The sequence below is a fragment of the Falco punctatus genome, assembly GCF_963210335.1.
Source record: "Falco punctatus genome assembly, chromosome: 8".
NCBI lineage: Eukaryota > Metazoa > Chordata > Aves > Falconiformes > Falconidae > Falco > Falco punctatus.
The window spans coordinates 32024899-32051944 of NC_137588.1; the positions used below are offsets into that span (position 1 = coordinate 32024899).

Sequence of the window (27046 nt, forward strand, 5' to 3'; positions counted from 1 at the left end):
TTCTAGAGCACCTTGAAGCCATATTTCATTTTACCTCAATCCACAACAGAGATCCCATTTTTCCCAGAGATCCCACCTTTCCCAATAATAGTGACACTGGATAAAGGTCCTGAGACTGTAAAATGTGTTAGGTAGGATGCACTATCTTGAGTTCCAGATTTTTAGCTAAGTCTTTGCTCAGTCTCCTTTTACTGTGAGACTTAGGACAAATCTTATGTGTCCAAGCCCCACTTCAATGTCTCTGCTTCACTGAGGTGGTACAGGTAAAGTGGAAATAAAGAGTGCACGTGTCCAGAAGTAAGAGGTATCTCATTTACACTATCTGTTGGAGTTCTACGGAAAAAGACACATCACATGTGATATTGCAGTTGAATCCATTTATTGCTCAGAAAGCAACAAGGGAAGCGTAGGAGTGTTTCCTGAGCCAGTTCCACGTGGTGTGCTAAGAATGGAGGTGTGAGCAGGTGACTCCCAAACTGCTTCTTGCTTTCTGCTGGAAAACTGTGGAATTAGTGAGTTGGCTACAGGATGGGTTGGTACTCTTCCATGAAAACTTATCTAGGAAAGTAACATTTAATCTCAAAGAATCCTCATCTCTGTATAAAAATATAACAAACGTAACAATATATAAATTTCCCTAACTCAAAAAAAAAGACTTTAAGAACATTTGCTGTATATCAATTAATCTCACATTTACCTTACTACTAGTTAATACATCTTTATATGTAGCTATAGGGAACCAAGGAACCGACAGTTCTTTTCCTCCATACTCGTTGCATTGCATTGGCTGAGATAATTCCGAAGGGGGGAAATAAATAAAAGCAAGATTAAAATGACTACTTTTTACATGAAAACAAAACTTCTTCCCCACATTTTCTTTTCCTTCAAAACCAGCAAAGTTCCATGTCTTCGTTTGGTGGACTTATCCAAGCTTTAACAACTGTAGTGATGCTACACTGCTTTCCACCAGAACAGCTGACCTGAAATGTTGCAGAATGATCTTGGCTGAGGCTCAGTCATGAAGATGTTCTGGAAGAAAGGCTTAAATATTCAGTCTAAATTCCAGTTTCCAACCTAGAGGGACACCAAGAAGTGTTTGCCTGTGGCTGGTGCCAAAAATTCTAAATCATGATATCTTTTTTAGTAACTTTAAACTCCAGAACAATTAGAATAATTTTATAGAAATAAAAATGCTTTTTTCAGTACAATTAGAGAAACTAAATCTGACACTTTTAAGCCAAATCCAATTTTTAAGAAAAGGCTGTATAATAAGGGGGAAAAACAAAACTGAAGGATGGGTATTGCTTTACATCTGTGTTATTTATGTAACAACTCTCAGTAATGGTGCTACCAGGGAGAGCATAGTGGCTGTAAGGATTGTGGTCCCATCTTTCCTTCCTCTAGCATACCTGCAGGTATGATGAGTGTACTTCGTAGTTATCCCACACACTTTGCAGACATACTTTGCCCTGCTTCACAACCTTGTTTGGACCTGTGCCTGCTCTGGCAGTGCTCTGTTGTGTTTCGTGTTTTGATTGGCAGATACCTTTCAACATTTTGCTCCCACTCACTATGGTGAGATCCTGCTCCAACAAACGCTTCCACCTCTGATTTATTTGCCTGTGAGTAATACTGTTAAAATCATCAGGGCTGTGGTTGTCCTTGTGCATAAGGGTTTTAAAGATTCTACTCTGAGAAATTCCTAAAACCCTTCTGAAATACTTTAGTGAGACAAGAAAGCGGTGAGTCAACATTAGCAAAACATCTCAAATTTTGGGATGCTCCCTTCCTCTGGTGAAGAGGAAGGAGAAAGGAGAAGTGTTTACGTCAAATGACATCCCAGAAATCTGCAAGATAGCTGTCATTTGTCTTTTGATGGTGTATCTTTGTAAGACATTGTCATGATGGCTATTTATTTTCAGGTTTACGTTCCTATGCAGAACAAGGGTATTTTAATGGAATTACATTGCTATTCACAGTCAGTTTGAGGGAAAAATAATTATCCTTCCACTGCTTCAAGGCTGAATAAAAACTATCATGAAAAATTCTTATGAAAGAACAGAAAATATTACCCTTTTAGTAGGCTTTTTAAATCCTTCTAAATTCAGTATATAGTTAAATTGTATCTCTGCTGGAGAATAGCTTAAAATAACCTACAGAAAAGATAACATTTTAACTGAAGAATATAATTTAATAGACATTTCTATAGAAACTCTTATATTTCTCTGGAATATCCTTATGAGCTTTTAAATTCTGTAAGACTTTTCCATTTGTTGACACAGTGTGTCTGTAAAGGATTGTTCAAGAGTTCTCAGAGGATAGAAAGCAAACATTTCACTTATGAATATGTGGATATAGCATCCAGAAATATGAAGTAATGAAATAGAAATATCAAGAATAAGATAGAAGCAATGAGTAGACCCTAACAGGTGAGTAAATAGCAAAAGTATGGTAAATTAGCTTTACATAAATAAATTAAAGGGGAGAGGGGGAACTAACGGTGTTAGACAATGGCATAGATGTGCAAAAAGATTCCCGAGGGATGTATTTTTAGAGTGGTAGGTAGTATGCCTGCTATTCGTGCACATTTAAGTGGGTGGTTGGTTGTTCTCACTGAACTGCTTGGCTTTACTCCAACTGATGGTGGTTGGAATGTGTACTGGAGGCAGAGGGTGGTCACGATTCTTCCTTCTCTTTATTTATGTGTGCTTTTTAATTTTCAGAATGCCTATGTCAACATCAATCGGATCATGTCTGTTGCATCAAGGCTTTCCGAGGCAGGCCATTATGCTTCTCAGCAAATTAAACAAATATCTAGCCAGCTGGATCAAGAGTGGAAGAGTTTTGCTGCAGCTCTGGATGAGCGCAGCACCATCTTAGCCATGTCTGCTGTCTTTCACCAGAAAGCTGAACAGGTGAGCTGCTTTTGCGAGTGGCAAAGTGATTCACTGCTACTTTGATAATGATGCTGCTGCAGTTATTACCTGATGGCTTTTGGCTTACATGCAATGAGGTTAAAAGCCCTGTTCCTAGTTGATCAGTGTCTTGGAAGCAAATAGTAATGTTTCCCCCAAAAGATGGCACATCTTCCCTGAGTAGGTAAGAAAATATTTTTTATGCCCTAGTGATGAAAAAGAATCTGATCATAACTGAAATGCACTGGTGCAGTAACATGCTGCTTCATTTCTATTGCCTAATCAGTGGTGTGAATAAAATCAGATTATGGTCAGGAAAACAGTACGTATCTGCACTAATGTATATGTGATGTGTGCCTTGCGCACGGGAATATTGACACATATGACATAGACCCATACCAGCAGACGATTTCTAGGAGCCAAAGGACATTGCAATGCTCTCTATAGCCCCAAACTTTTTTAGACCTCACTAAGCAGAGACCTCAGAGACAGCTAGGAATATCCAAGAAAATATTCCATGTCTCTGAACTCTGGTTTGTGTCTTTAACAACTGCTGGAATTGTTCCATAATTTTCATAGCCACAAAAGGTTGGAAATATGTCTGTGAATAAACCTTCTACTTTTTTTACACCTAAACCAAGTCCACCTAATGACGTACGTCAATGATCGTATGTCAATTACATTAATTTCCCAGTGACAAACACTGCTTTGGGGCTCTCTTCAGTATTGTTGTGTGCTTGTTTTTCAAAATATTTAATATCAGAGCTAGTAAGTGGGTATGCTTAATGTTTATAGAATGACCCGTACTACAAGTGTCTGAAGAAGAAATTATGACTGATAAGCCAGAAACTATACCTCATAAGACAGAATATATGTTTGGCTCAAGAATAAAGATTTTTTTTTTATTATTGTTTGTTTCTGACTGTAGAATTATAATGGATTTTTTTGTATTTTGTGTTTCCTATTGACAACAGGCCATACTATAGAGCAATTACTCACCCTACTGGGCACTTACTCATGTAAGCACACTCAGTAGCTCTGATGGGATGGATACACTAAGATGCCCGGTACAAGAATTTCCATCTCCATACAATGGGCACTGTAGTGTTTAGGTGTAGTCTTTATGGTAGTAATTGTCAGTCATCATATGTTCATAAAGAGAAATTGAAAAAGAATTTATATCTAGTCTATAGTCACAAAGAGAATGTTTAAGGTTTATTAATGAATTAGTTCTGTCTTGTTTATGTTGGTTTGTTAGGTGTTTGGATTTGGTTGTTTTTATTATTATTTTAATGAGCAATCCTCTATTTTTCTGAAGTGTCAGTCTTGTTTGCAATTTATGAGGAGTTGCTGAGGTATTGTATATCATGAAAGGCAATAACACAGAAAGCTGTCTTGTGAAGCTAGAGGTGAATATTTTTTTTGTCTTCCTGCCTTTTGAATGCTGTCAAAGTGCCTCAGCCTTAACTTGAAAAATGGCTATACTAATGGCACTTTCAGCTTTGGGTCTTTTTTTTTCTTTACAATTGTATGGGTGGATCTAAAAAATCCAGTCCTGCCCTGGCATCTTTTCATAAGGAACTGAAGTTTGTGCTCTCTGACAGAAGTCAGTCTCTCGTTATTAACAGGCAGGAGACTTTGCTAATTGTGAACAGTATTTGCTCCTCACATGCAATAAGAGACAGTTCAGTGGAAGATAAGTGCTGATATGAAACCTCTAAACTCAAACTGCTGCAAAAAGAGAGATGTGAGAGTCAGTGTGTCCATTAGCCAGGACTAAAATTTCATTCTGGCTTTAGTAACTCTGGTAAGATAAACTAATGACTTGAAGGCTAATACCCTAGTCATTTGACCTCTGTATGGTATAAAGAATTAGGTGTTGGGGATCTGGCCCTTAACTCAGCCTGTTGTCTATGAAACATTTGTGACTCTTTATTATTTGGCATCGCCTAGGTGGTGTTTGTTGGGTTTTTTAACTCAAATTTGGGTTCATTATTTTACGATAAATAAGGCTTATATCTCTGAAGCAGAGATGTAGCTAAACCCACTATATCTTCTGTCGCAGATCAAATCTCTTTTCGCTCTCTTTGTTCTGTCAGTAAAGGTAATGTTGTTGCGGATCCTACAGTTTCTGCCACAGTGTACCTCTGCTTCCCTTATACCAATCTGATATGCAGATTGTCTTTCCTTCTCCAGTGTGATAAGCTGCTACAGTTCATTCCTTCCTATTGATTGAAGTTCTCTCTAATGCCAACAGGAAGCAAGTCTATTAGGACTATAATCTTTCAGCTTTTGGCACACCCCAGCCTGCAAGGAAGTTGTTGGCTTGGGACAGAGATTTATGAAAAGCTCTACAATCTCTCTAACATGCAAGCTGAGCAGGAAGCAACTTGTTTTTCAAGGTCTCTTCCTAAAGACCCCACACAGAAAACTGCACAGAATACAGTTTATCTGGCTTGGAAGGATGAAAGGCTGAGTCAACCCTGCTGAGAATTGAACCTCGCATCTGTCCTCACGTGTCTCAGAATAACATTGCTTTTCTGGCTGTTGTTGCAGATACATGTGGAATGTTGAATGGGACTTGAATGAGCTCCTGGATCAAAGCTGCTTTTTTTTTTTTTCTTTGTTTGTTTTTCTTCTTGATTTTTGTGTGTGTATGTGCATGCTTGTGTCTTCCTTAAATTTTTTTAACACAATTTGTACATACTAAACTATCATCAAGAAAAGGAAAAAAAGGAAGGAAGGAAAGAAAGAAAAAGACAAATCTTGCCAACTTAGCCTCCAGCCAGACTTTCGTCAGCATGTATGTTAGATCAAAAGCCAGTAAACTAAACTCCAAACAACCAGTATGTCCAGGTCAAGGTGCAACTCAGGATATTCAGTGGAGGTATTTCCCAAATGTACCTTAATTCTACCTGCTACAAATCTCTTGGCTAGTTTCCCCCCGACCCTCTGCCCCATGCTAACATGGAAATACTCTAGTGCAAAAGAGATTCTGTTTCTGCATCTTTAGGTATTTCTGAGGCTATTTAAAGTTGCAGGAGAACATAGGAGAACATGCCTTATCTCACTGTCATTTCAGGAGAACCATGCTAATTTACTCCAGATGAGATTTCAGCCCAGTAACTGCCAGATGGGGGAATCAGACATTCCAGGTGTCCTCCCTTTCTTGGACGTGATCTCTGAAAGTGTGCTAAAGTGTTCATAAGCAGCTCACCCTACAGATCCTGTCAGAATGAACAAATTAATGTCTTCGATCAGCCAAGACATCTCAACTAATTAATTCTGGATCAGAGTCTACCCTCAGAAGTGCGCAAGCAGAATCGCTATTTAAGGTAGTAGGTGTTAGGTGCACATGTTAGACATTTATGCTGATTCTCTGAAAACTGACCCCTGACCATTTGTTTCATATTACCTTACTCCCCAACCAGGAAGACTACTGTTCTCATCTCTGCCTGATCTCCCTAAGCACATCCTGAACTCCCCTATTTGAGGAAAATAAATGAAAAAGAGAGGAAGTGGAAAAAGGGAGGAAGATTTTGAGGAAAGGGAAATCCAGTTGATATCTATAAGATGCAGGGGTAAGGCCCAGATAACATGTGCATTGATAGGAAAATTCCAGAAATAACAACAGGAAATATACAATTAGACTCATACAAAAAATCAGGGCACCAAGAGATATTATTGGTCACTGAGGAAACTGATTTCATGGTTGTCTTTCCACCTTTTCACACAGCAATTCTAGAGTGTGAAAGTACACTAGAGTTTGATTTTAATTTTTCTGGGGACTAGGAGAATCATCTTGGTTTTCCTGCAGGTTCCACACAGAGGCCTAGCAAGCAATAAGCAAGACTGTGCAAAAAATGTGGAGAAATATGAACTACAAAATGTCTGAGCTTTGTTTTGGAGCAACCATGTGATACAACAGAGCAGTCTGTGGGGAAAGCCAGTAGAAGTCATCTGATGATACATTATTACCTGACCTAATACAGAATTTGCAACTTAGGTGAATAAGTTGTGAGTCAGGAGTAGGTATATATCATTACTTCAAAGTTACTTTTGCATAGAATCAGAGGCACAAAGGTACCTTAGGGACCTTTTTATTTTTTAGGAGAAATTTTTCTCAGTCCTTTCTGAAATCTTGAAAAACATGGACAATTATTGGAGCCTTTCATTTCAAATCATATTTAAGCAGCTTTTATGTTCCCTATAGTAGCTATTCTAGTGTACGGGCTAACTAGAAAGTTAAGCAATTAATTTAAATGGTATTGAGTATCCAATGTACAGTAACAGCTCCTGTTCCAACCTAACAGTTAGCAATTTACAATTTTAAATGGATCAAACTCGGTCAAATAGTGATTTTGTGATAAGAGTGTGTTTCTAGCATGAAGTGTTTACATGTAATAATTTTTTTTGTATGCCACAGTCTGACAAATAATATAAATTAACATAGCTTCTTTTTTTGAAAATACCCAAATCAATAGTCTGATGGTATGAATTAGCGCTTTGCAAAAATCCTGTAAAAACATTTGCTCTCCCCCTGTGAATCTACGCACACGGCGTGGACCACTATGCACTGTTTCATGGTATCAGAATAGGACACTGACAGGCTGCATTTCTTATAACATTTTAAAACTGATGATGTCAACTGCTCCTGCTAGTGGCAGAAATGAAGTTACTGATGTAATGGATGTGACATTGTCTTGATGCAACAGATACAGAAAAGAAAGATAGATGTGAGACAACAAGGTGGAAATGTGGTTATGTGTGTAGGATCTTCTTGAGACTTCTCCCACCTACTGTGCAAATCACCGTCTGGGGATGTGGCAATCTATGACTAACATGACTATAAAAGCTTGTACTAAAATTGGTGGAATTCAGCATTGTTGATCAGAGTCATAACAGTGTGATTCCAGCAGCAGGAGCACTGGTCTATAAGGTGTAAAGGTCTTTTGTTTACTGTGCAAACCAAAAGGTTCATGTAACAGCCCCAAAAGGCATTGATCTTGGCTCTCTGTGCTCTTAAAACTGCTTAGGAAATTACATGAGGTCCACTACCTTGGCACAAAATACAACGACTTCACCTTTATGCAGGGGTGTTTGGGGATTTCATCTAAAGAGATTCAACAGATCAGGAGTCATACCAACACAAGAGAACCTGCCATCGTTGTCTTCAGCCTTCTAGAAAGCAGTTTTCACTGGTAGATTTGTACTTTGTAGACATGAACGTTTAGGAATTCATCTTTGTCTCTGAATCTTTGTACGCTGAAGTGTTTACAATGCAAACACTTTATAGCCTTGATTACACAGCAGCATAGGGAATAGCTTTACACTGCTAATAAAAAGGGATGCTGATACAGAGTTGCAGTTGAATTGAAATTCTTTGCTTTGAGTCTCACAGCCTGTCATGCTGTGTGTGCTTTACTAACAAGCCACACGTGAACACTTCAGGAGTGGATAAAGCTGTGATCCCTGCAGTGGTTTTGTGACATTCACCCTACAGGGCACTGCATCTATTGTATAATTAGCTGTTCTTTTTTATAAATAGCCCCAAAGTATGGCAGACTGGTTTAACAAAAAGATGGAGAAAGAGGAAATACTAATGAAGAGTAATGAAGTGACATTAAGTAGTTAGTATGGACAAAATATGAACATTTGAGCTGTGTCATTGAAATAAGCCCTGCTTAAAAGAAAAAGAGGATGGGAACCTTAGAGACTAAATTCCCCTTTTCTTTTACAGAACAGGCAGGACCCGGGAGAGCTTTCCTAATTTGTTCTGCCAAAGTGTATCAGCACTACTCTGGAGGCCTATAAGTGGAAAATATTTTTTTCCATTCTTCTGTTCCCCAAAGCCATTCAGTTTCTGGCGCTCTGTTAAGGCTTCCAACCAAGGTGCTAAACCATTTCAATTGCAATAGTAATGATTTTTTGCTCCCTTTTTGTGGATATCTGCCCACCAGGAACTGGAATGAGACCAGCAGCTCATTTTGCATTGGCTGCTTAGCAGCCCTTGGATGGTAATGGTATCTGATCACTGCTGACCTGGGCCAGAATCAAATGAGTGACCCAGGGGTTTAAAGCCTTGGTATCCTATTAGCAATCCCACTGAGCTGGCCCTGGGTTAGGAACTGCTTGAATGCAAACTGGCTGCCTTTGAAATGAATGTCAGCATTGATTTTAATGAGAGTTTTCTATTGCTCAAATTAGTAGTCTAAGGACAGGTAAGTGACTGAGGGAAGATTGATAGCTGAGACAATGCCAAATACAGCTGGAGCTGTAACTGTGCCCTTTCGTGCTTCACACTGATGTTTTTTTCTAAACATGCTGCAGTCTTGCTTTTGGAATGTAATATTGTAGCTTCCCTACATGGTATGCAAACACTCATTTTATTTTTCTGAGCTTGGTTAAAGAAGCATTTGTTTTTAATCTGGAAGAAACAGAAAACATTCCTTTAGATCTAGTTGTTCTTCAAGTACTGAGGAGGTGACAGGAATGTGCTGTCCAGGGTGCCCAAAAGGACTCCGTTATAACTGGTACATTTTCCTCAGACTGTGCTGCAGTCATATGTGGCACTCTACAAAGTTTTCTAATGTTGATGAAATGTTCTGTGTCACTGTTGCTCATTGTTCCTGGAATTGTTTCAGTTCCTTTCAGGTGTGGATGCCTGGTGCAAAATGTGCAGTGAAGGAGGCCTTCCCTCAGAAATGCAAGACCTGGAACTGGCCATCCATCACCACCAAACCCTGTATGAACAAGTAACACAGGCCTACACAGAGGTATGTTCTTCCCAGAGAAGAATGTGAGTATCTGTTAAGTGATAACAGATATTTGGCTGCATTTTGAGGATAACTTCTAAATTAGATAGGTTCTGCTTTCCATTTCTGCAACTTTTTCAGAGGAGTCAGATGTAATCCCAGGCTATAGGAGGTGACTCCCAGCAATCTGCTTGTAAAGGGGCACAACAGAACAAATCCAAAGGACAAATGCCATACAGAAAGGATGTCTAGAACTAGTTTTGGCACCCCAAAGAAGTGCCACTTCACTTTGTTTGCTGAACAGGTAACCTCTTTAAAACACCAGTAGCTTTACTCCATTTGCTTTCCTTCTGTGAATGAGTCCTGGCTCTAGCACAGGTGTGCTAATGGGAACAGAGGATACCAAGGGCTTCCTTCAATATACAAAGTTAGGGATATGTCAGGTCTTTATTACAATGAATGGTGCAAAAGAGTGTGCTTTAAATAGAATCACAGAATCTAGAATCATTTAGGCTGGAAAAGAGCCTTAAGATCATTGAGTCCAACCATTAACCTAGCTGTACCACGTCCACCACTCCACCACTAAAACATGTCCTTAAGTACCGCGTCAGATATATTTGTATATACTGTTGTCAAATACCTCAGACCTAAGTAGGATATGTGTTTTTTTCCTTTAAAAGAGGGTGTCGAGGATGCTAAGACTAAAACATGTTCTCTGGAAAGTAAAATTTTTCAGTTGCTTTTTCTCCCATCCAGGCTGCAGCATGAAATAAAAGCTACTGACAAACAGCCAACATTCACTGTGTCTGACCATGTAGGCTAGGGTCTGTTTAGTCCATTTTATTTTGCAAAAGGGCTGCAGGACTTCCCTGGCATCTGGGAAGAATCCCTTTAGGAATGAGGCTAGTCTAGATGTTCACCCCAGGCATGGGTCAACCTACAAACTACCCTGGAACTGGGAAGTCATCCATATACGTTATCTGTTCTGTTTTGTTATTTACGTCTCCAGGACACAAGTTGTGGGAAAGTAATCCAAAGACCACCTGAATGCTTGATTTTAGTTGTATTTTTCATTTCCCTGTATTTTGCTGTGCTTGACTGTCTTTCCGAGTATCAAGAGATGTTGCTCCGTGCAGGGTTTTCCAAGCTGGACCACAGGACTCTGGTAGTGCTTACTAGAGTTAGTAAGTTACCAAGTGAAGACTGCAGAACAGAACAACTCTCCTCCATGTTCAGCTGTTGCTCTGGTCACCATGTTCTTGAAATTACCTACATTATAAAATAGAAGATAAAAGGATTTGGTAATCTAGGGTTGGTGGTAGGCACTCATGCATACACTGTTGAAGTTGTGCAGATACCTTGATGATGAATGTAAGGAATGTTAGATAGAACTCTCTTATGTTCCAAACACCTGCAAAAATATGGGAGTTAGTCAATTAGAATGAGCAAGTCTGCGTTGCATTCACAAAGAGCAATTCCTTATTCAATATCCAGGCTTCTCAGGAACAGCCAGTTGTGTGAGCAAACAGAACAGTCCTGTTGACCTCTAGCTGCAACTGTGAATGTTTTATGTGTCTAGTCAGGTGAAACTAATTTTTTAGATTGCATTTAAAAATTATTTCTAAAAATTAAGTCAAACTGGTATTAAATAAAAATAAACAAAATGCCATTTTCTGTTTATCATTATCAGCCCCAATCTTAGTTTTTGTGAAATTAAAATCCATTTAAAACTCATAACTAAAAGCAACGTTTAACATCCATATTGCTTTTGCTCATACTTCTGCACAAAGCTGTACCTGACACAAACACAGGTGTTTAAAACATGTCTATGTTATTTTACTAATAGGTACATTTTTATACAGTACATAGAATTATCAGAAAGGTTACAGTCTGTTATTCCAGAAATGTTCATCTCTTTTCCCATAGCCACATGGTGAGCTGAAAAGCCTTGGGAGTCCTGTCTCCTAGCCACATGCATATTTCTCCAATCTAGATAATGCTCCTTGCCCATAGAAAATGTTTCTTCCCTCCGAGCTGTCTATGGCAGAATGAAAATTGTACCTTTTTCTTTCATTTCTTTTCCTGCAGAGTCATTGAAAATCTCTTTCTATTTCTATAATTCTAAGAGATTTGGAATAGAATGAACATTCCTTGGAATATCCATTTTATGTGGATATTTAAGAGGATATTAATTAACATTTAATAGGATACACGGGCCTATTATGTTTTGTTAAGGAGTATAACAAAGCAGTTTAGATTCACTGCAGGAACCTAAGAAAAGAAGCCCAAAGAATCTTAGGGAGACTCTTTTTTTCCTATCTTGCCATGGTTGTAGCCATAATTCTTTGCCTTCTGTCCTTTACTGCACTTGAGTGAAGTTCAGAAATAACAGAGGCAGAGATCATGGGCCTGATCTGCAGCCCACAGCTAAGCAATCCTCTCCTGTGATAAGCCAAGCTGCTGGCAGAGCAGGTTTTCTGTCTTCTGAGAATCAAGTGGTGCTCTTGCTTTTACTTTGGGTAGAGCGGTGCTGGAGAGAGAAGATACGCTTGAGATGTATGCCTTTGGCAGATTCCCCTCTTGCAAAAAGAATTCCTCTAGATATCTGTAGCCAGGGTGGGTTTATGTTGCTTCATCAGTGTTTCTAGTGGATGAGCAGCAGGAGACAAACGGGACAGCCCTACTGAGGACTGTACTGATAGATAAGATAAGGAAGGAGAGGGATAGAGAAAGAAAGGTTTTCTCCAGTCAGTCTTGAGCCTGCTTGGTGGTAGGACTGTCTGATGCTAGAGACATGAAATATTTGCTCTAAAGACTAAATTTTTTCCTATTGCAAATTGTAGCTGTTTTACAGATGTCACCATTAGTCTGGTCACTTGCAAGGCTCTGGAGGTCTTTCTGGCACACTATATAGGATATCTACAAATTTTAACTTATTCCCTAGCTATATATACAGCATCCATGGAGATTATTCCACTAGTGCAACAAAAACTTATTTTTTTGGTTCACCAAAGTTTACATAACTTCTTACAGAAGCATTTCCATACTGCCCATCCTGGTCGTCCTACCACAAAACCAAAATGCAGAAATGTCACCATATGACAAGAGTGTATATGTGTGTTGTGTCAGATGGTGAGTTAAACCTTCCCAGAGAGTCTAGCAGCAATTCTTTACTTTTCAAAATAAGTGAGAAATGGTCAAATTTGCTTTGACAAATGCAGCACTGACACTTACGCTGCAAGTCACGCTGGGCGCAGGTCCATTCAGTTTAAGACTTTTGCAATACTTCTTAAATACACATTGTGAGTGAGATGTAAGACAAGTGATGCAACTAAGATGGATTGTTGATGATTGTCTCCTTGCACAGTCCTTGAAAATTTCAAAAAAATCACAATTCACGTGGAAAGAGATTGGGAGATTTATTTTTGCAATTATAAGGAGAACATGGAAATGGCTGAAAGAGCACAGTAGGTAGCTTCTCCATTTGTGAAGCACTTCCTTTCTGAAATCTGTTCATTGGTGAACTCTGACAGCACAAACCTTCTGTGCTCGTTGATTGGGAATGCAGTAATATTCACAACAATAACACTTTCAGAAAAGAAACTTTTTAAGTCATAGAACAGGAACAAATTATCATGCAATAGATAAAAGCCTAAATCCTATAGAAGAAAAATGAGTAAGAGGGGATGCAGAGGTATACTCACTCTTTCCCTTACACAAATCTGGGAGAACATTGCCCTGTCTCAGCTTCGAATGAAGCAGCGTCACATAAGCTGTTGCCTTTGAAACAGCCTTTTTGTTCTGCATTGCTTCTACCACTGAGACTTTTTATTGTAAAGACCTTGTTGGCTGTATTCACCCACTAGTCAGCTCTGGAAGAGCACTTTTTTGTAAGATGACTGAATTTAGTCCAGTGTTTTGATCAGTCATAATTAGTATACAGAATATTTTACCCAAGGATCTGATGCCTCAAAATGGAAGAATTGCAAAATTATACCTCTGGGAGGCAAAGAAATGATCTGTGGGGCTTGCCCTTGGGAGATGGTATAGGTATCAATAGGTCTGTATTACAGCACAAAGTCTCCAGGAAAGTTGTCCTGAGTAAAGCATGTCAACTAATTGTTTGTGCAATCACATATCTCTTACTGGTAGACTTTTGAACCTTTATTGTTATTTCTGACTTCGCTGTGATTTTTATCAGTGTAAATCAGCAGGGACTGTACCAAAAGAATTGTAACACCACCCAGGGACAGATTCAGACTGACTGTAAGCCCACAGGCCAGTAACAGGCACATAGTGAATTCACACACTGAAGTTAGCCAATGCAAAGAGTTTCTGGTACAATAAGCTGCTCCCAAGTGTGTGCATAGCCTTGGTTTCTTGTTCCCTGTGATTTAATTGTTGCTGATTATCTTCCCACAGATAAAACAGGACGTAGTATGTCTTGTCTTCTTCCCTGTCTAGAAACTGTTTCTTTCTGCCTAGTTGCTACTGCCACCTCCATAATGTTGCCAAGGTAACACTTGTCCCTCAATGTTTCCTCCTAAAATCCTCCTTCATACTGCCACTATCCACTGCTGTTGGCGAGTACAATTGTTCCCTCTGTGATCTCAGAAGGCTCCAGCATGTGCAAATTGTTCCAGCTGGTCTTCAGAAGCAACGGAATTTGAGTATGGAAAGCCACTCCCTATGGACTCTCCAGTTATTTCATGATGTAATTCAAAATTGCCCATAATATTTAAAAAAATCTCCAGGGATCTGCCTAAACCCAACTAATAGTCATAAATATGATGAGATTTTTTCTCCCACTTTTGCCAGTATAAATCTCAAAGGCTGTCTTGATTTCTCTAAAATTGCACCAGATATATGCTGCTACAGCAGACTGGGACGTAGCATGGCTTGTCAAAAGGCACAGGTTTGGGTATTAAAGGATATTTGCTACATATGAATAAGCAACTTATAATAAAGAAATAAATGAAACTTGGAAATCTATGAAACATGTTTTAACTTTGACTGATAATGTTCAAAATTGAAGATGAATGAAAAACATTTATCAAGCCATTCTCTGGCAAGATTGGTGATTGTGATTGCACAGAACTAAAAACACTTTTCAGAAAATCTTGTCATCTCTACTGCAGTTTGTTTCAGAGGAAAAAGAGAAAAGTGGGCTGGGAAGAGGAGAGGGATTCTGATAGTGTCCTCATTTACCATTTCTGTTGAACAAAATATTTTAACTTTGCAATTTGCAACTGAAAAGTATTTCAAAAAGTCATTATTAGAGAACCAGTGCATGCACATACTTTTTAATAACAGTTTGGGTTTTATGGTTCCATTTTTCATTTTGCCTCTGCAATATGAAAATGCTTCAAGAATGTTCTAGGGAAAAATCTGGCATTAAAAAATATGGCATTCTGGGTTTTTTTTTAATGCCCACATGCCTTTTCATCTGCAAATGTGTTTTAGTGTGCTCAAAAAAGTTTATACATGTGCAGAGGGCTTTGCATTTGCCAGCGAACTTTGTAGCCCACTGAAAATGGAGACTGTAGATCCCTCTGAGCTGTTCCTGGGGAGGAAAAGAATCACTGTTGTAAACTAATTTATTTTTCATTGCCACTGAATGAAATACAGAATCAGAATGTCACACTTCTCAATGTATATACATACTTGGTAATCCTATGAAGAAAGGACGCTTCCTTATCATACGGAATATGAATGACTGCCATCTGTGGTTTTCTTAAAATGCCACCTCCTCACAAAAATAGGCCTGCTATTGCAAATGCCACCTGTCATCAACTAGTATATGTCAAGAATTTTCAGTGCCCAAGTGTCACAGCGTAATATAGTCTTGGGATCTCTGTCTCTATGTACACAGTTCCAGCAGTGCTCCTGCTGAGTGACACAACAGGCTCACAAGGAAGCAAAGGCAACTGCTGAATGTGTAAGTACAAGTCAGAAAGAGATGTTAGGAGGTATTTCTTCCTTTTTTACTAAAATAAGGAAAACAGGGGAAAAAGAATCGGCTAGCCCGTTCTCTGCCAGCTATTGGATGTTTAAGTATCAGTGCAGTGAAGGAGACCTATTTCTTCACTCAGGTGAGCCAGGATGGAAAAGCTTTGCTGGATGTCCTACAGCGTCCCTTGAGCCCTGGGAATTCTGAATCTCTCACTGCTACTGCAAACTACTCCAAGGCTGTTCACCAGGTGTTGGACGTGGTACATGAAGTCCTGCATCACCAGAGGCGCCTAGAGAGCATCTGGCAACACAGAAAGGTCCGGCTACATCAAAGGCTGCAGCTATGTGTTTTCCAGCAGGATGTTCAACAGGTAATATCATTACTAAAGGAGATAAAGAGTGGCCCTTGCTTTTTAGATATAAAGATGGTTTGGTGACTCATCTAGACTATATTGCCATGATCAAGATTTCACACGTAGCTCTATCTATGCTAGAAATATGCTAATATCATAATGCATCTTCAAGAATCTCTTGGTTTCATGTTGGAAATCATCAATCAGTCCACTGATTACTGATGAGTCCATTCCCCACAAGAATGTGGCACTATTTTCAGTGGCTGATTTTTCACAAGTGAGCAGTTTAGCTGTAGATATATAGATCTACTGTTCTTGTGAAAGTGATGTTTAATAGAAAAAAAAATTTCAACTGTAAGAAACAATTGAACCGTTATGTATTTCACCTTCATATGTTAAAGCAATACAGATACAGACCTTTAGCCATGGTGTGAGATGACCTTTGCGTTATTACTACTTACGGAGTCCACGTACCTGTGTTATGAGTTAGCTGGCTCAAAGGAATTGCACACCCCAATGTGCAGAGCCCCCCTCACGAAAATATAGTTTATACAGTACAGGCTCACCTCTGAGAACTTAGCCTCCAGGTGAATAACTTTTCTCTCCCAGAGGAATTCATTTGAATACCAGCACAACAGCATAACTGACAGTAAGTATGAGTTGCCATGTTTGTAGCTGCCAAATATGCAAACACATCAACAGATGTTACAGGGCTCTGCTCGTTTAGGATGCTGTGGTTTGTTTAAGGGCCCCATTACAGCCTGAAGCAGATGTTGGTAGCAATATGGTACTTGTTTTAAATGAAGAGGCTGAATGCTCTAATCATGTTTATGGAGCATTCTAATGTCCCTGGGGTTCTTTATGCCATTGCCTTCCTCCAAGTGAAAAATGAGGTGGAGACAGAGCAACAAAGCTGTCACATGCAAAATAGACATGAGCCAGCAAGGGCAGGAGATGGGCAGCTTTGATTCAACATGCAGATTTGTGGTCCTGTTAGTGCCATAGTTGAAGTGCACCAGCACAGGCAGAACTACAGTTGTAGATATACTTTGCAAATACATATGACAATTTTTTTGGCAGTCTTGAAAAAATTGTCAGAATTTCTACCTGCTTTTTCCTATAAAGCTACACAGATATTCATGTCATATACTGGATCTGAATGTAACAGATGCTTAATATAAGCAACTTCACTTTCTTTGTGTGTCAGTAAACATACTGCATGGTAATGAAATTCATAAGCTATATATTAAATAGCACATGTACTTCGAATTCAGTTAGAACACTCTCTGCAAACTATATAAAGTTAATATGATTTTTGAGTTAAAATCTCAAAAATCAAGGGTTGTAAATTCTGATGGTATTATGCTTCTTCCAATTGTGGTATATGTCAAATATGTCAATGAGAATTCATATTATCTTAGGTGTTCTTCGTCCTATAGGGTGATTTACATTTTTGTTCAATTCTTCCAGCCCCAAACTTTCTCTCTTACATCTTCTGAAATCAGTGGAAGTGCTTATGAGGTTCATTCATGAAAACCATTCAGACTTTCACTTCCCACATATACAAGGCAACGAGGCTGTGTCACTGGTTTTCAAAAGGAACAGGTCTTTTGTACATACTGTGACTTTTGGTGAAAAGAAGCAAGCAGTAAGAGTCACTGGAGTACAATCACTTTAGAGAACATTACTCTTCGTGAGTTCTGTTTGTTGGCAGCACTCTTTCCAAATTTTTCTCTTAATGGGTAATTATTATCTGGGAAGCAACAACTTAATGACAGACATGTTTCTATCCCAGCATACACTTACTGGAGGCATCTCTTTGTCCTACTTAGAAAGTAGAAAGGAAGAGATGAATCATTCTCTTCAATAAACATCTGTACTATTCAAGATAAATGCTTTGTAACTCATAATTGAAATTATCAGCTAAACAGAAATATGAAGTGTAGATTCCATGAGGAGGTGGAGGATATCTGAGTATGTTGATGGGTTGGTGTTTTTTTTTTAATAATCACCTCCTGTATATCTGTCATGTAATTTCTATCATGCTTATTTTGTTAAATGTCCATCAGTTGGCAGGTGAAGCTGTCTACCTGTATGTTGTCACTAATCATAAGTAACATTTACCTATAATAATTTGTTGCCTTGTCAAAATGTAGTAACCTTTAACTGAGTTCTTCATGGTTCAAGTCTAAAAAAAAAAGATGCAGGAGAACAACTCCTGACAGGAGAGCCCCAAGTTTACTAAACTTCACTGTCTTCTAGAAAAGTAATGATACAGTGTAGTTTCTCTAAGGAAGGTATTTCTCTTCCCTTTCCACCCAGCTCAAAATTAAGCATCCTCTCACAGATGCAGTTTTCCCTTTCAGGACGTCCTGTGGCTCACCTCTTCCAGCTGTTGGACAGTGCAGTAAAAATTCTGGTGAAAGATGATCTCCATGTCAGAACTTACACTCCCTCACATGTTCATCTGTACCTTTCTCTTCATGTCAGCTGTCTGTATCAATTTTTTCGTAAAAGCAGAAGTGAATCAGGACAGGTTTTGTTGTGTTGCACGTTCTTAATACAGACTCCAGGATTATTTTGCATCCTCTCAGTCTGCCATTAATGGCATTAACAGCTTTTGGTAAAGACACATCTCCATGAAGAGCCTCTTATGAATCCTGAGAGATCAATAATTCCTAACCTAACTGCTTTAGTTAATCTTGCCAGAGGGATCAAGTATTTAGGCACACAGTATCAAGCTTTCATAGAGAGGTCTTTGCAAAACTGGTTAGCTGGATGAAGGCTTTATGCAGGCCAAGTGTCTGCCTTTTGGACGGGATTTAAGGGTAAGCTGTGTTAAAACAGGGCTTGTTCATCGCATTCCTGGTGTATTCTGCACCATTTGCAAGGCTAGACTACATGCTGTATACATTACTGTCAGGTCAGGGCTATGTTCTCAGATAGTTTCACACTGTCACAGAAATCCTTTTGATTCTAGCTGGGTTTCAGTTTGAACTTCACAAACCCTGAAAGCACTGAAAATAATGGATTTAAAGAAGTAAAGTAATTTTTATTCTGAGATAGAAAGTCAGACATCCTTATAGTCGTGTCATAACCAAAATAGAGGTTGTACTGTAGGAAAAAAAAAATTAACACTCTGGCTTGCCAAGTTACAATATTAATGTAAGAAATGTTAAGTTATAAAATATCATTAGAAGTAGTCACTACCTCAGACCATCAGACATTTTACAAGATTATTTGCTATTACATCTACGTATTAATACAATTACATCGATTTGCACATGTGAACCAAGGTAAATAATGGTGTGTTAAGGGCAATGAGTTACAAATATATAGCATTTTAAAGAAGGAAAGAAAATAATTGGCATGAAAATGCATTTGCAGCCTTCACAGGAAATGGAGTACTATTCACACAAAAGGGATGGCAGTTAAGACAATTTGTGAGCTGTTCTGAGGCTCTACACAGGCAGGAACTGACAAGGAACTCTTTTACCACCGAGAGTATTTAGGATCATTATAAAAAATGTTGGGTTGCAGAGCATGTAAAATACTTCATTGCTTCAGGTTTTTTAGAAGTTCCCTATCATTTTAGATAGGGAAGAGCTGTGCTGTTTGATCCTTTTAGAACACAGCTGTGGGAGGAGGTGCTGAGATTCTGTCCTGCAAGGGAGGAAAAAAATCCCATTGACATTCATACTAATATTCTGTAATTGCTGCAGATGCTTCAGCCCATTTTTGGTAGCTTTTCCTTTTTGCTGATCTCTGCTCTGGGTCTTCCCCTTCTGCAGACTGTTCTCCAGCAAATTAATACCATTTCCATTTCTGCTGAGATTTGAGGTTGTTCTTATGTTGTCTCCAGTTTCTACTGCTTTCCACTGTTACATCCTGATTTACCCTGTCTGACTCTGCGTGCATCTCTCCATTTTAATATGTTCCCTTTGCCCCTGTGAACAGCAACACTCTAAAACAGCAAGGGTAGCATAAGGACTGTACCATGAGCAGATGTTACCAAGCAGCCTTAGAAATAGCTGAAGTAAATTTAAAGTGCTCATCTTAACCCCATTGCCTCCTCCATACCCTTTGTTTCATATGGGCAAGAATTTTGTCTGAATTCTGTCACTTCATAAACTCATTGAAGTGAAGCTGTAAAGCCTGAAGCATACCTATTAAAATAAAATGAAAACAGAGATCCATCAGATGCATTATTGAAATGGTCTGTGCAAGCCTTGAACTTGGTATTTTAAAGCTCTTTTGTGGCAGAACAGTCAAACTGGTACTCTTATTCTTCAGGCTTCATTCCTTCTCATGGAAATTCTCAGTCTTTCCATCATTTCCATACATACATACCAACGCTTAGCCTGATACAGGCAGCCTTTCTTTCCACGTATCCACATGATTCTTTCAAGGTCACTGTTGGTGCTGCTTCCTTCTTGCTTCACTTTGGTTGTGATGGGTGCCTGTAATGGAAGACCTGGAAAATAGGTGGATGTAAAGGTTCTGTGTATGCTGGTGGAGTTCCTTGGCTATGTGCACAGCCTTGAGTTAGCTGTGGTGGCTCTGCATGACAAAATGGAACAGGTCCACCATGCCAGATGAAGACCAGTGGTAAACAGCAAGATGACACTAAGAAAGGCTTACCGGCAAGAGGGTAGGCACGTACTAAGGAAACTGGGACTGTTGCTAGACCAGCTGTAGTGGTGTCAAATCATCTTGTTATTGAAAAGGTCAAGCTAGATCAGGTTTGGCTCACCTGGGTTTCTCTAAATTTGTGGATCTGCATTCTGTTGGCTTCATGCCCAGATACATCAATGGACATAGCTTTGGTTTCCTTGTGTGGTTATCTGCCTCTGGTGATGGATAAAAAGGCTGTGCAGCTATACTGATATTACTACATTTACCAGCTGCCATTGTTGTGGGAGACTGCAAAGTATTGCAGAGGAAAGGCTGTCTCTCTTCATAACCAAGCACTTTAACTTGTAATGTGTCCAGCTTTTACTAGCCAAGAAAACAGGTGAGGGCATCATTTGTATGGAAAAATGTCCCTCCAACATCTATCTGTCTCCCTACTCTATCTGAGAATGCTGAACACTTCATGTGATGCATGTGATCTACATAGTCCATTTGCAGAAGAATGTTGGGATATTTGAGGCAGTTCCTGATTCATTTAGCGCTCACACATGATTTTAGAGGATTAGGATACATCCCCCCCTGCATGATGCATACACTCAGTTGTTTTGATCACTTCAAGTCAATGAAAAGTTCTCCAACATTCTGTAATTTTCCAACTTGTCATTGTTTCAAAGACAGAAGAAATCAGGCTACATATCTCCTTTTATGCTTTGTTTACAATAATACCTTCACTGGGTCTTGTAAAACAAGATTTATTTGTAAACATTTCCTAAGAAAAAAGAACATTAGAATCAATTCAAGCTTATATTTACTACCATATGACTTCAGCCAAAGCACCCTACAGAAATACATCACGTTCTGTATGCCATCTCAGCAGATTTAACCTGTAAATAGCTACCACTGATGTTAAAAAATTACAATTCAAAGCCTCCTAGAGAATTTTCACAGCCCCTTTGCTAAATTTATCAGGTAATGAGATGCACTTAATATTCATCACTTATATGTTTACATCTTCAAAGTATTCCTGCTGTACTTTCTCTCAGCTTAGAAGGTATACGGGACCTTACCAGCCACAAGGTTAAAGTGTTACTTGATAGTGAGTAAAGTTTCTAACTATGATTGTATTGTCCAAAAAAATTCATGAAAAAGGAACTCAGGAGTCAATACTGGTAAGACTACTTGGCAACCTTCTCCCAATGGGATGTAACAGGAGAGAAAACAACCTTTTGTTATCCATGACTGAGAGATAAATACCTCTGTTTCCACTAACCCTGTCCTTCCAGCAATTGTTGAGGCCAGAGTGCACACACCTGGTTTATTATCTGATATAAATTTCTTACCACACAGTTCTGATGGATCGCCACACAACTTTTACCTACATAAGGACTAAGTAAGATATGCAGGTGTTTCCAAACCCATGTTATATCTTTAACAGCCTCTTATTTAGTACTTGTCTACTTTATTATTTATGCAGTAAAGGGTGGTACATTTGTAGTAAAAGGATATTTTGTTTGTTTGTTTCTGTCTACTCTTTGTCACAGACCATGCAATAAAATATCTCGGCAATTGCTTCTTTAGAGCAATTGTCATTCCATTCCTTTTGTTTCTGCCAAAGGAACTGGCATGTTTTCAGGCAGTGTGAGTGCAAGTCTAGGCAATGAAGAAATCTGTGGTCTCACTTATCTTCTGAAGAGGACTAACAAGTAACCAACACTGACAGTGATTTGAAAGTGAAGTGGTCATATATTTGTGCTAATTAGTGCCCTGCAGATATTATGAAATGAATTAATAATGACATGACAATTTAAATAACACAAGGGTTACTGAGCGACTTAGTGGCTTATTTTGAACTGTTAAAAAAAGGACTGTCTTCCTTAATTTGAACCCACAGTGGCATGGGATTACGCAGGAGTTTCAGATTATTTCTACTAGCTATATAGGTATTTCTAAGCTCTGGTGGCAGCAGAGGGAGTGGTAGAATTGGAGTGCTCTGCACAGCCAAACAACCCTTAGTACTCAATGATCAGACTGTGTTGGATTTGCTGCACAAGGCAGCCGTGCTAGGAAGGAGAATATCATCCACATATTTCTTCAGCTTCTGGTGATTTCATACAGATACTTCTCTGATTCCTTTAGTTTGCAAAGACATGGAGAGTTTGTGGACAGTGCACTCAGGGTTGTCCAACCCAGACAGGACAGTGTTCTTGGAAAAAGAACACAGCTGAAAGAAATGACATGCATTTTTCCTCTTTACCAGTGACTTTGGCATAGGTATCTGCCCTTCAAAGGGCCACAGCAAAGCTTCCCAAGTGAGGAGTTCAAATACATGGCACTTTGATATTTGAGCATGTTCAGACAATGGCTGTTGGTATAGAGGCTAGGCTCTCTGGTTTTGTCCAGGTAGTCACATTTGCAACCTGTAACCATTGATCAGTGTGTGGTATAAGAACACCTCAGAGATGTCTCAGGCTATCAGCCTAAGAATTTAATTGCTTTAAATACTTCAAATTCATGTGAGAGAGAGAGCGAGCTCTGTTCTGACAATGCTCTTTAAATGTAGATCAGTATTATCTTGTATTTTTTGTGCCAAAACTCTTCACAAAGAACTATAGGTTTAAATTATTGCATTTTAATTTAATTATATTTGTTGTGGAAATTCCTTAAAGATTTCTGATTAACAGTACTCTATCTTCTTCTTAATTTCAAGTCACACTTTAAATCAAATTATCTGGAAACAACTTGTCTTTCTTCCTCTATATAGTTATTAAGCCAAGCAGACAATTGTTCTTTGTGCTTTTTTTAAAGAGTCACTGATTAAAAAAAATAATAATGATTACTTTTTAATTTACACACAGAGCAGTAGTGCTAGGGATATCAAACTTCAGGGCCAGCTTCAGTTACCAACTGAAGTTTACTTAGCATTGATGTGCAAGCAGTGTGAGAACACTTTGATGAGCTCCACAGCTGTCTTGGGAAATAGGATCTGAGGAAATCTGATCCAGCCAGCTTGATCTCTGAACCTACTGAAGTGAAAAGAGGAACTGAAAAAAAAATAAAAAAAATCTTTTGTGCCCCCCAAAAAGTGTTTTTCTTGTTTAGAGCTCTGCCTGTCCTTCAAGACTTAGTCCTTTCAGATGGTCTGTTTTGCTATTTCCTGAACTGCAAATGTTTGGATTGTTACTGAGAGCTTAGGAACCTCTAAGGCGGCTTTCTGAAAACCCTCTGAAATCCTACTGACTCACTGAGGTTTTGGATCCACCTCATAGTGGATGAGGAGGACGTAATCTGTAGTATGAAGAAATGGAGGTGGTCATATAAAGATGCAATTAGATCTCTGTAGGCAGATGCAAATATCCATGGTCTGGATTTATCCTGCCTGTCTTTAGGACAATAACTGAATCATCCAAATCAGGAGCCTAATGCATAGTTTCCTTTTATAGTCAATGGAGAGACACTGACATCTTCAGAGAATGACTCGGTCTGTCTAAGATCTGAATTGCACCCTGCGTACTTCCCTCTCTAACTGTTGGCTGTTGGGGAAATAATAATAAGGTATCCTCTTCAGACAAGACCTTTGGTTTATTATCCAGTGTTGGGTGAGATGTATTAGGATGCATGAGCCCGATTCTGTGTGGTGCAGAGCACCTCTAAGCATTATGCCAGGCCACTCAGTGCATTTTGATCCAGAAAAACTGCAAACTGCAAGGAAGTCAGTCCTAAGCAAACTGCTAAAATCTGCTGTTACACTCTAAGCAGAATCATCCTCCTTATGTATCGTATCCTCATTGTCTATTTGTATCCCAGGATTATTTGCATGTCAGCATCCCTGAAAATACGATGTGTAGTTTATTGTTTCTGAAAGGCATCATTGGCTCTCATTGTCATGACAAAGGAGGAGAAAGAATCAGGCTTGTCTGTTACTGATTAGCCCTACAAAAATAGTGGTGAAGGAAGAGAAATAAAGTAGAGGTTTTTTCCAAAAATATGTATATTTTTTGAAAGCAATTGCTAGAATGAGTAATTGTTACCAAGGGCATGGAGAAAAATAAGGTTTTTGAATAAGCGTAGGCTGGAATGCCAGAAGGCTCTCCCCTGTTACTTTAAGAACTAACAATAACAGTAGTACTTCTTGCTTATTGTGGTTTCTTTCATCTCAGGATTATGGGTTTTCTAAAAGGTTGATGTTGAGTGACTTGCCAAAGGTCACTGAAACCTTCGTGACCAGAATTCTTCATGTCAGGATGTCTGTCTCACAAATCCCTGCTCTACACCCTCAAAGTCATTGCTACTCCAGTTTTACCCTTTATGAAAAGGTCTTACAGGATTTATTGGGACTATCTAAAAATTAAATAAGGGTCTGTTATGCTAAGAAATAAGTATGCTATTTTAGGCATTGGTTTAGGAGTCCAAAATAGTCATTCTTCTCTACTCAATTTGTTTCCCTTGATCTTTCCTTCCAATTATCTCCTCTTGTGGCCTCCCAGCTTTTTCATGATCCTGCCTGTCACTCAGAATGATCAGTCCTCTTTCATATTGCTTTTGACTGATGGCCCACAAAAGGTGTTTTCATTGAAGTGAGAACAAAACTAGCCAGACAACAAAGAAGGTAATGATAGCTAGTTCCCAAAGTATAACCATAACAATTGCGCTGTGTTTCCCTCCAGGAGCTGCTGCTCAGCCAGCTGGTTACTTCCCCCCTCTGGTAATGAACTGCATCCATGGTTTGAGATTATGGTGTCTTGCTTGGTAGCAGGGCCCAGTTTAGGCTGAGCTGATCTGGCACCATGACCAGTTTCTGCTAGCTGCTCCTCTCCGTGCTAGTCATTCCCACTAGCTCTTGCTCCTCCTAGCAGCTCTACCTTACTCCGTGCCACAAACTACTTTTACTCGGTGTGTTCCATATAGCTGTGCTCTGCAGCAGCTATTTGCTCTGTTAGCATCTCCTGTTGGCTGTGCCTTGTTTTGGTAGCTGCCCTACCTAACCAACTCAACTGAAGGGTTCTGGTATTTCTGTCCTTAGAAGAGACATTGTGCACTATTTAGGGCTAAACACAGTGTTGTAGCTTATGGGAGACTTTTCAGCAACTTCTTTTGTTTCATATTCCTCATAGGGAACTCTCACACAAAGTTTCTTGCTTGTTTTTTAAAGTTGTAATCTTTGGATTGTAGTTCTGGAAGCTATTGCCTAGGCTGGGGTGACCCTTCAGGCACATTTAGACAGACCTGGTTGGCTCAAACTCCTCTATACTGTTACAGCTATAAACTTTCTTTTATGCTACACTATAGTTCCCTTTCAGCAAAAATGTCTTTTAAATGTGAAAGCATGCAAAAGAAAATATTCCAGGCCTGTCCATTGCTCTTTTACCTTTCTCCTCCCTTTGTTTTGATAGTCCTTTACTTGTTTCTTTCCTGCCTTTTGGACTTTTTTGAATGGGACGTGTTGAAGGATGGAGAAAATTACTTTTATTTTTGGCTTTAGTAACATACAATACATTCTGACCTTGAGACAGTTCCCTTCCCAAATAAGGAGGAAAAGTTGCGGGGGGAAGGGAACCACAAAATGAAACTTTTTTTTTTTTTTTTTTTTTTTTTTAGATTTCCCTCTAGAAAAAAGTAACTTTAAACAATCAAAATGTGTTTTGGAGTATTGTTTCTGCTTCCTTACCTTCTCAGGTTTTCAAAATGCATGAGGTGTCAGGGAACCAGAAGAGAAGGAATTTCAGGATGAGGATGCCATATTCTGGGAGTCACCAAGCTAGGAGAAAAACATAAGAAAGCAAGCAGGTTTTCACCAAAAACTTTCATTTTTTTCATTTAAAAGGTGCTATAAGGGGAAGCCCTCAAGCACTTCTACCCCTCCTCCTGCCCATGATTCTCACTCCTGGAGTTCTAGGTGGCTCCTCTTCTCTCTTGAATGGCTCAAGGTTGTTTCTTGCTGAAAGGGCTTTTCATAAGTCTTGCCCAATTTGCACCTATTTGCAACCTATTCGAGTTTATTAGTGCAATACCAGTCTGCCAGAGGACTCGGGGCTCAACATCCATTTGTTTGCCTTCCCACAAATAGCTTCTCAGTCCCGTTATCTGTAGCCTCATTTGGTGAATCGGTAAGGTCATTGGCCTTTCACCCTTCAAAACCTTCACAGGATCCATTTCTGCTGTAACGTGTAAAAGAAATCAGCCATACAGTTATGGGTGGATTACACAGTGATGCAAACATCCTGGGCTTTTTATTTCAGCTCTGCTGTGTCTTGCATGCTGAGTGCCTAGCCCAGCATGGGGTCTGTATGCTACATGCAAAGCTTCTCATGTACCACAGTAACTTAGCCCTTTCCCCACTTACTTGCAGTACTGAGCTGTGACTTCTCTGCTCGGGGATACCGTGTGTCAAGTGCAGCTGGTTTGCCTGAGCAGTGATTGACAGACAGGCAGCGCAAGCAGA

The 27046-nt window shown here is 39.2% G+C and overlaps 1 protein-coding gene and 1 long non-coding RNA gene across 18 annotated transcripts in view; one reads left to right on the forward strand and one right to left on the reverse strand.

The window, feature by feature from the left end:
* Nucleotides 1–27046, forward strand: part of KALRN (kalirin RhoGEF kinase) — a 546232-nt gene that overhangs the window by 260781 nt on the left and 258405 nt on the right. For all 17 annotated transcript variants that reach the window (XR_013930070.1, XR_013930071.1, XR_013930072.1 and 14 more), the window contains exons 7-9: nt 2724–2915; nt 9560–9691; nt 15763–15993. Coding sequence is in view for 10 of the 17 variants with exons in the window: in XM_080399718.1 (XP_080255844.1) it covers nt 2724–2915; nt 9560–9691; nt 15763–15993 (555 nt within the window). In the remaining 7 variants the exon portion in view is untranslated. The remainder of the gene's footprint in view (nt 1–2723; nt 2916–9559; nt 9692–15762; nt 15994–27046) is intronic.
* The window catches only part of LOC308068714, a 292607-nt gene that overhangs the window by 233261 nt on the left and 32300 nt on the right, over nt 1–27046 (reverse strand). The window lies entirely within an intron of this gene.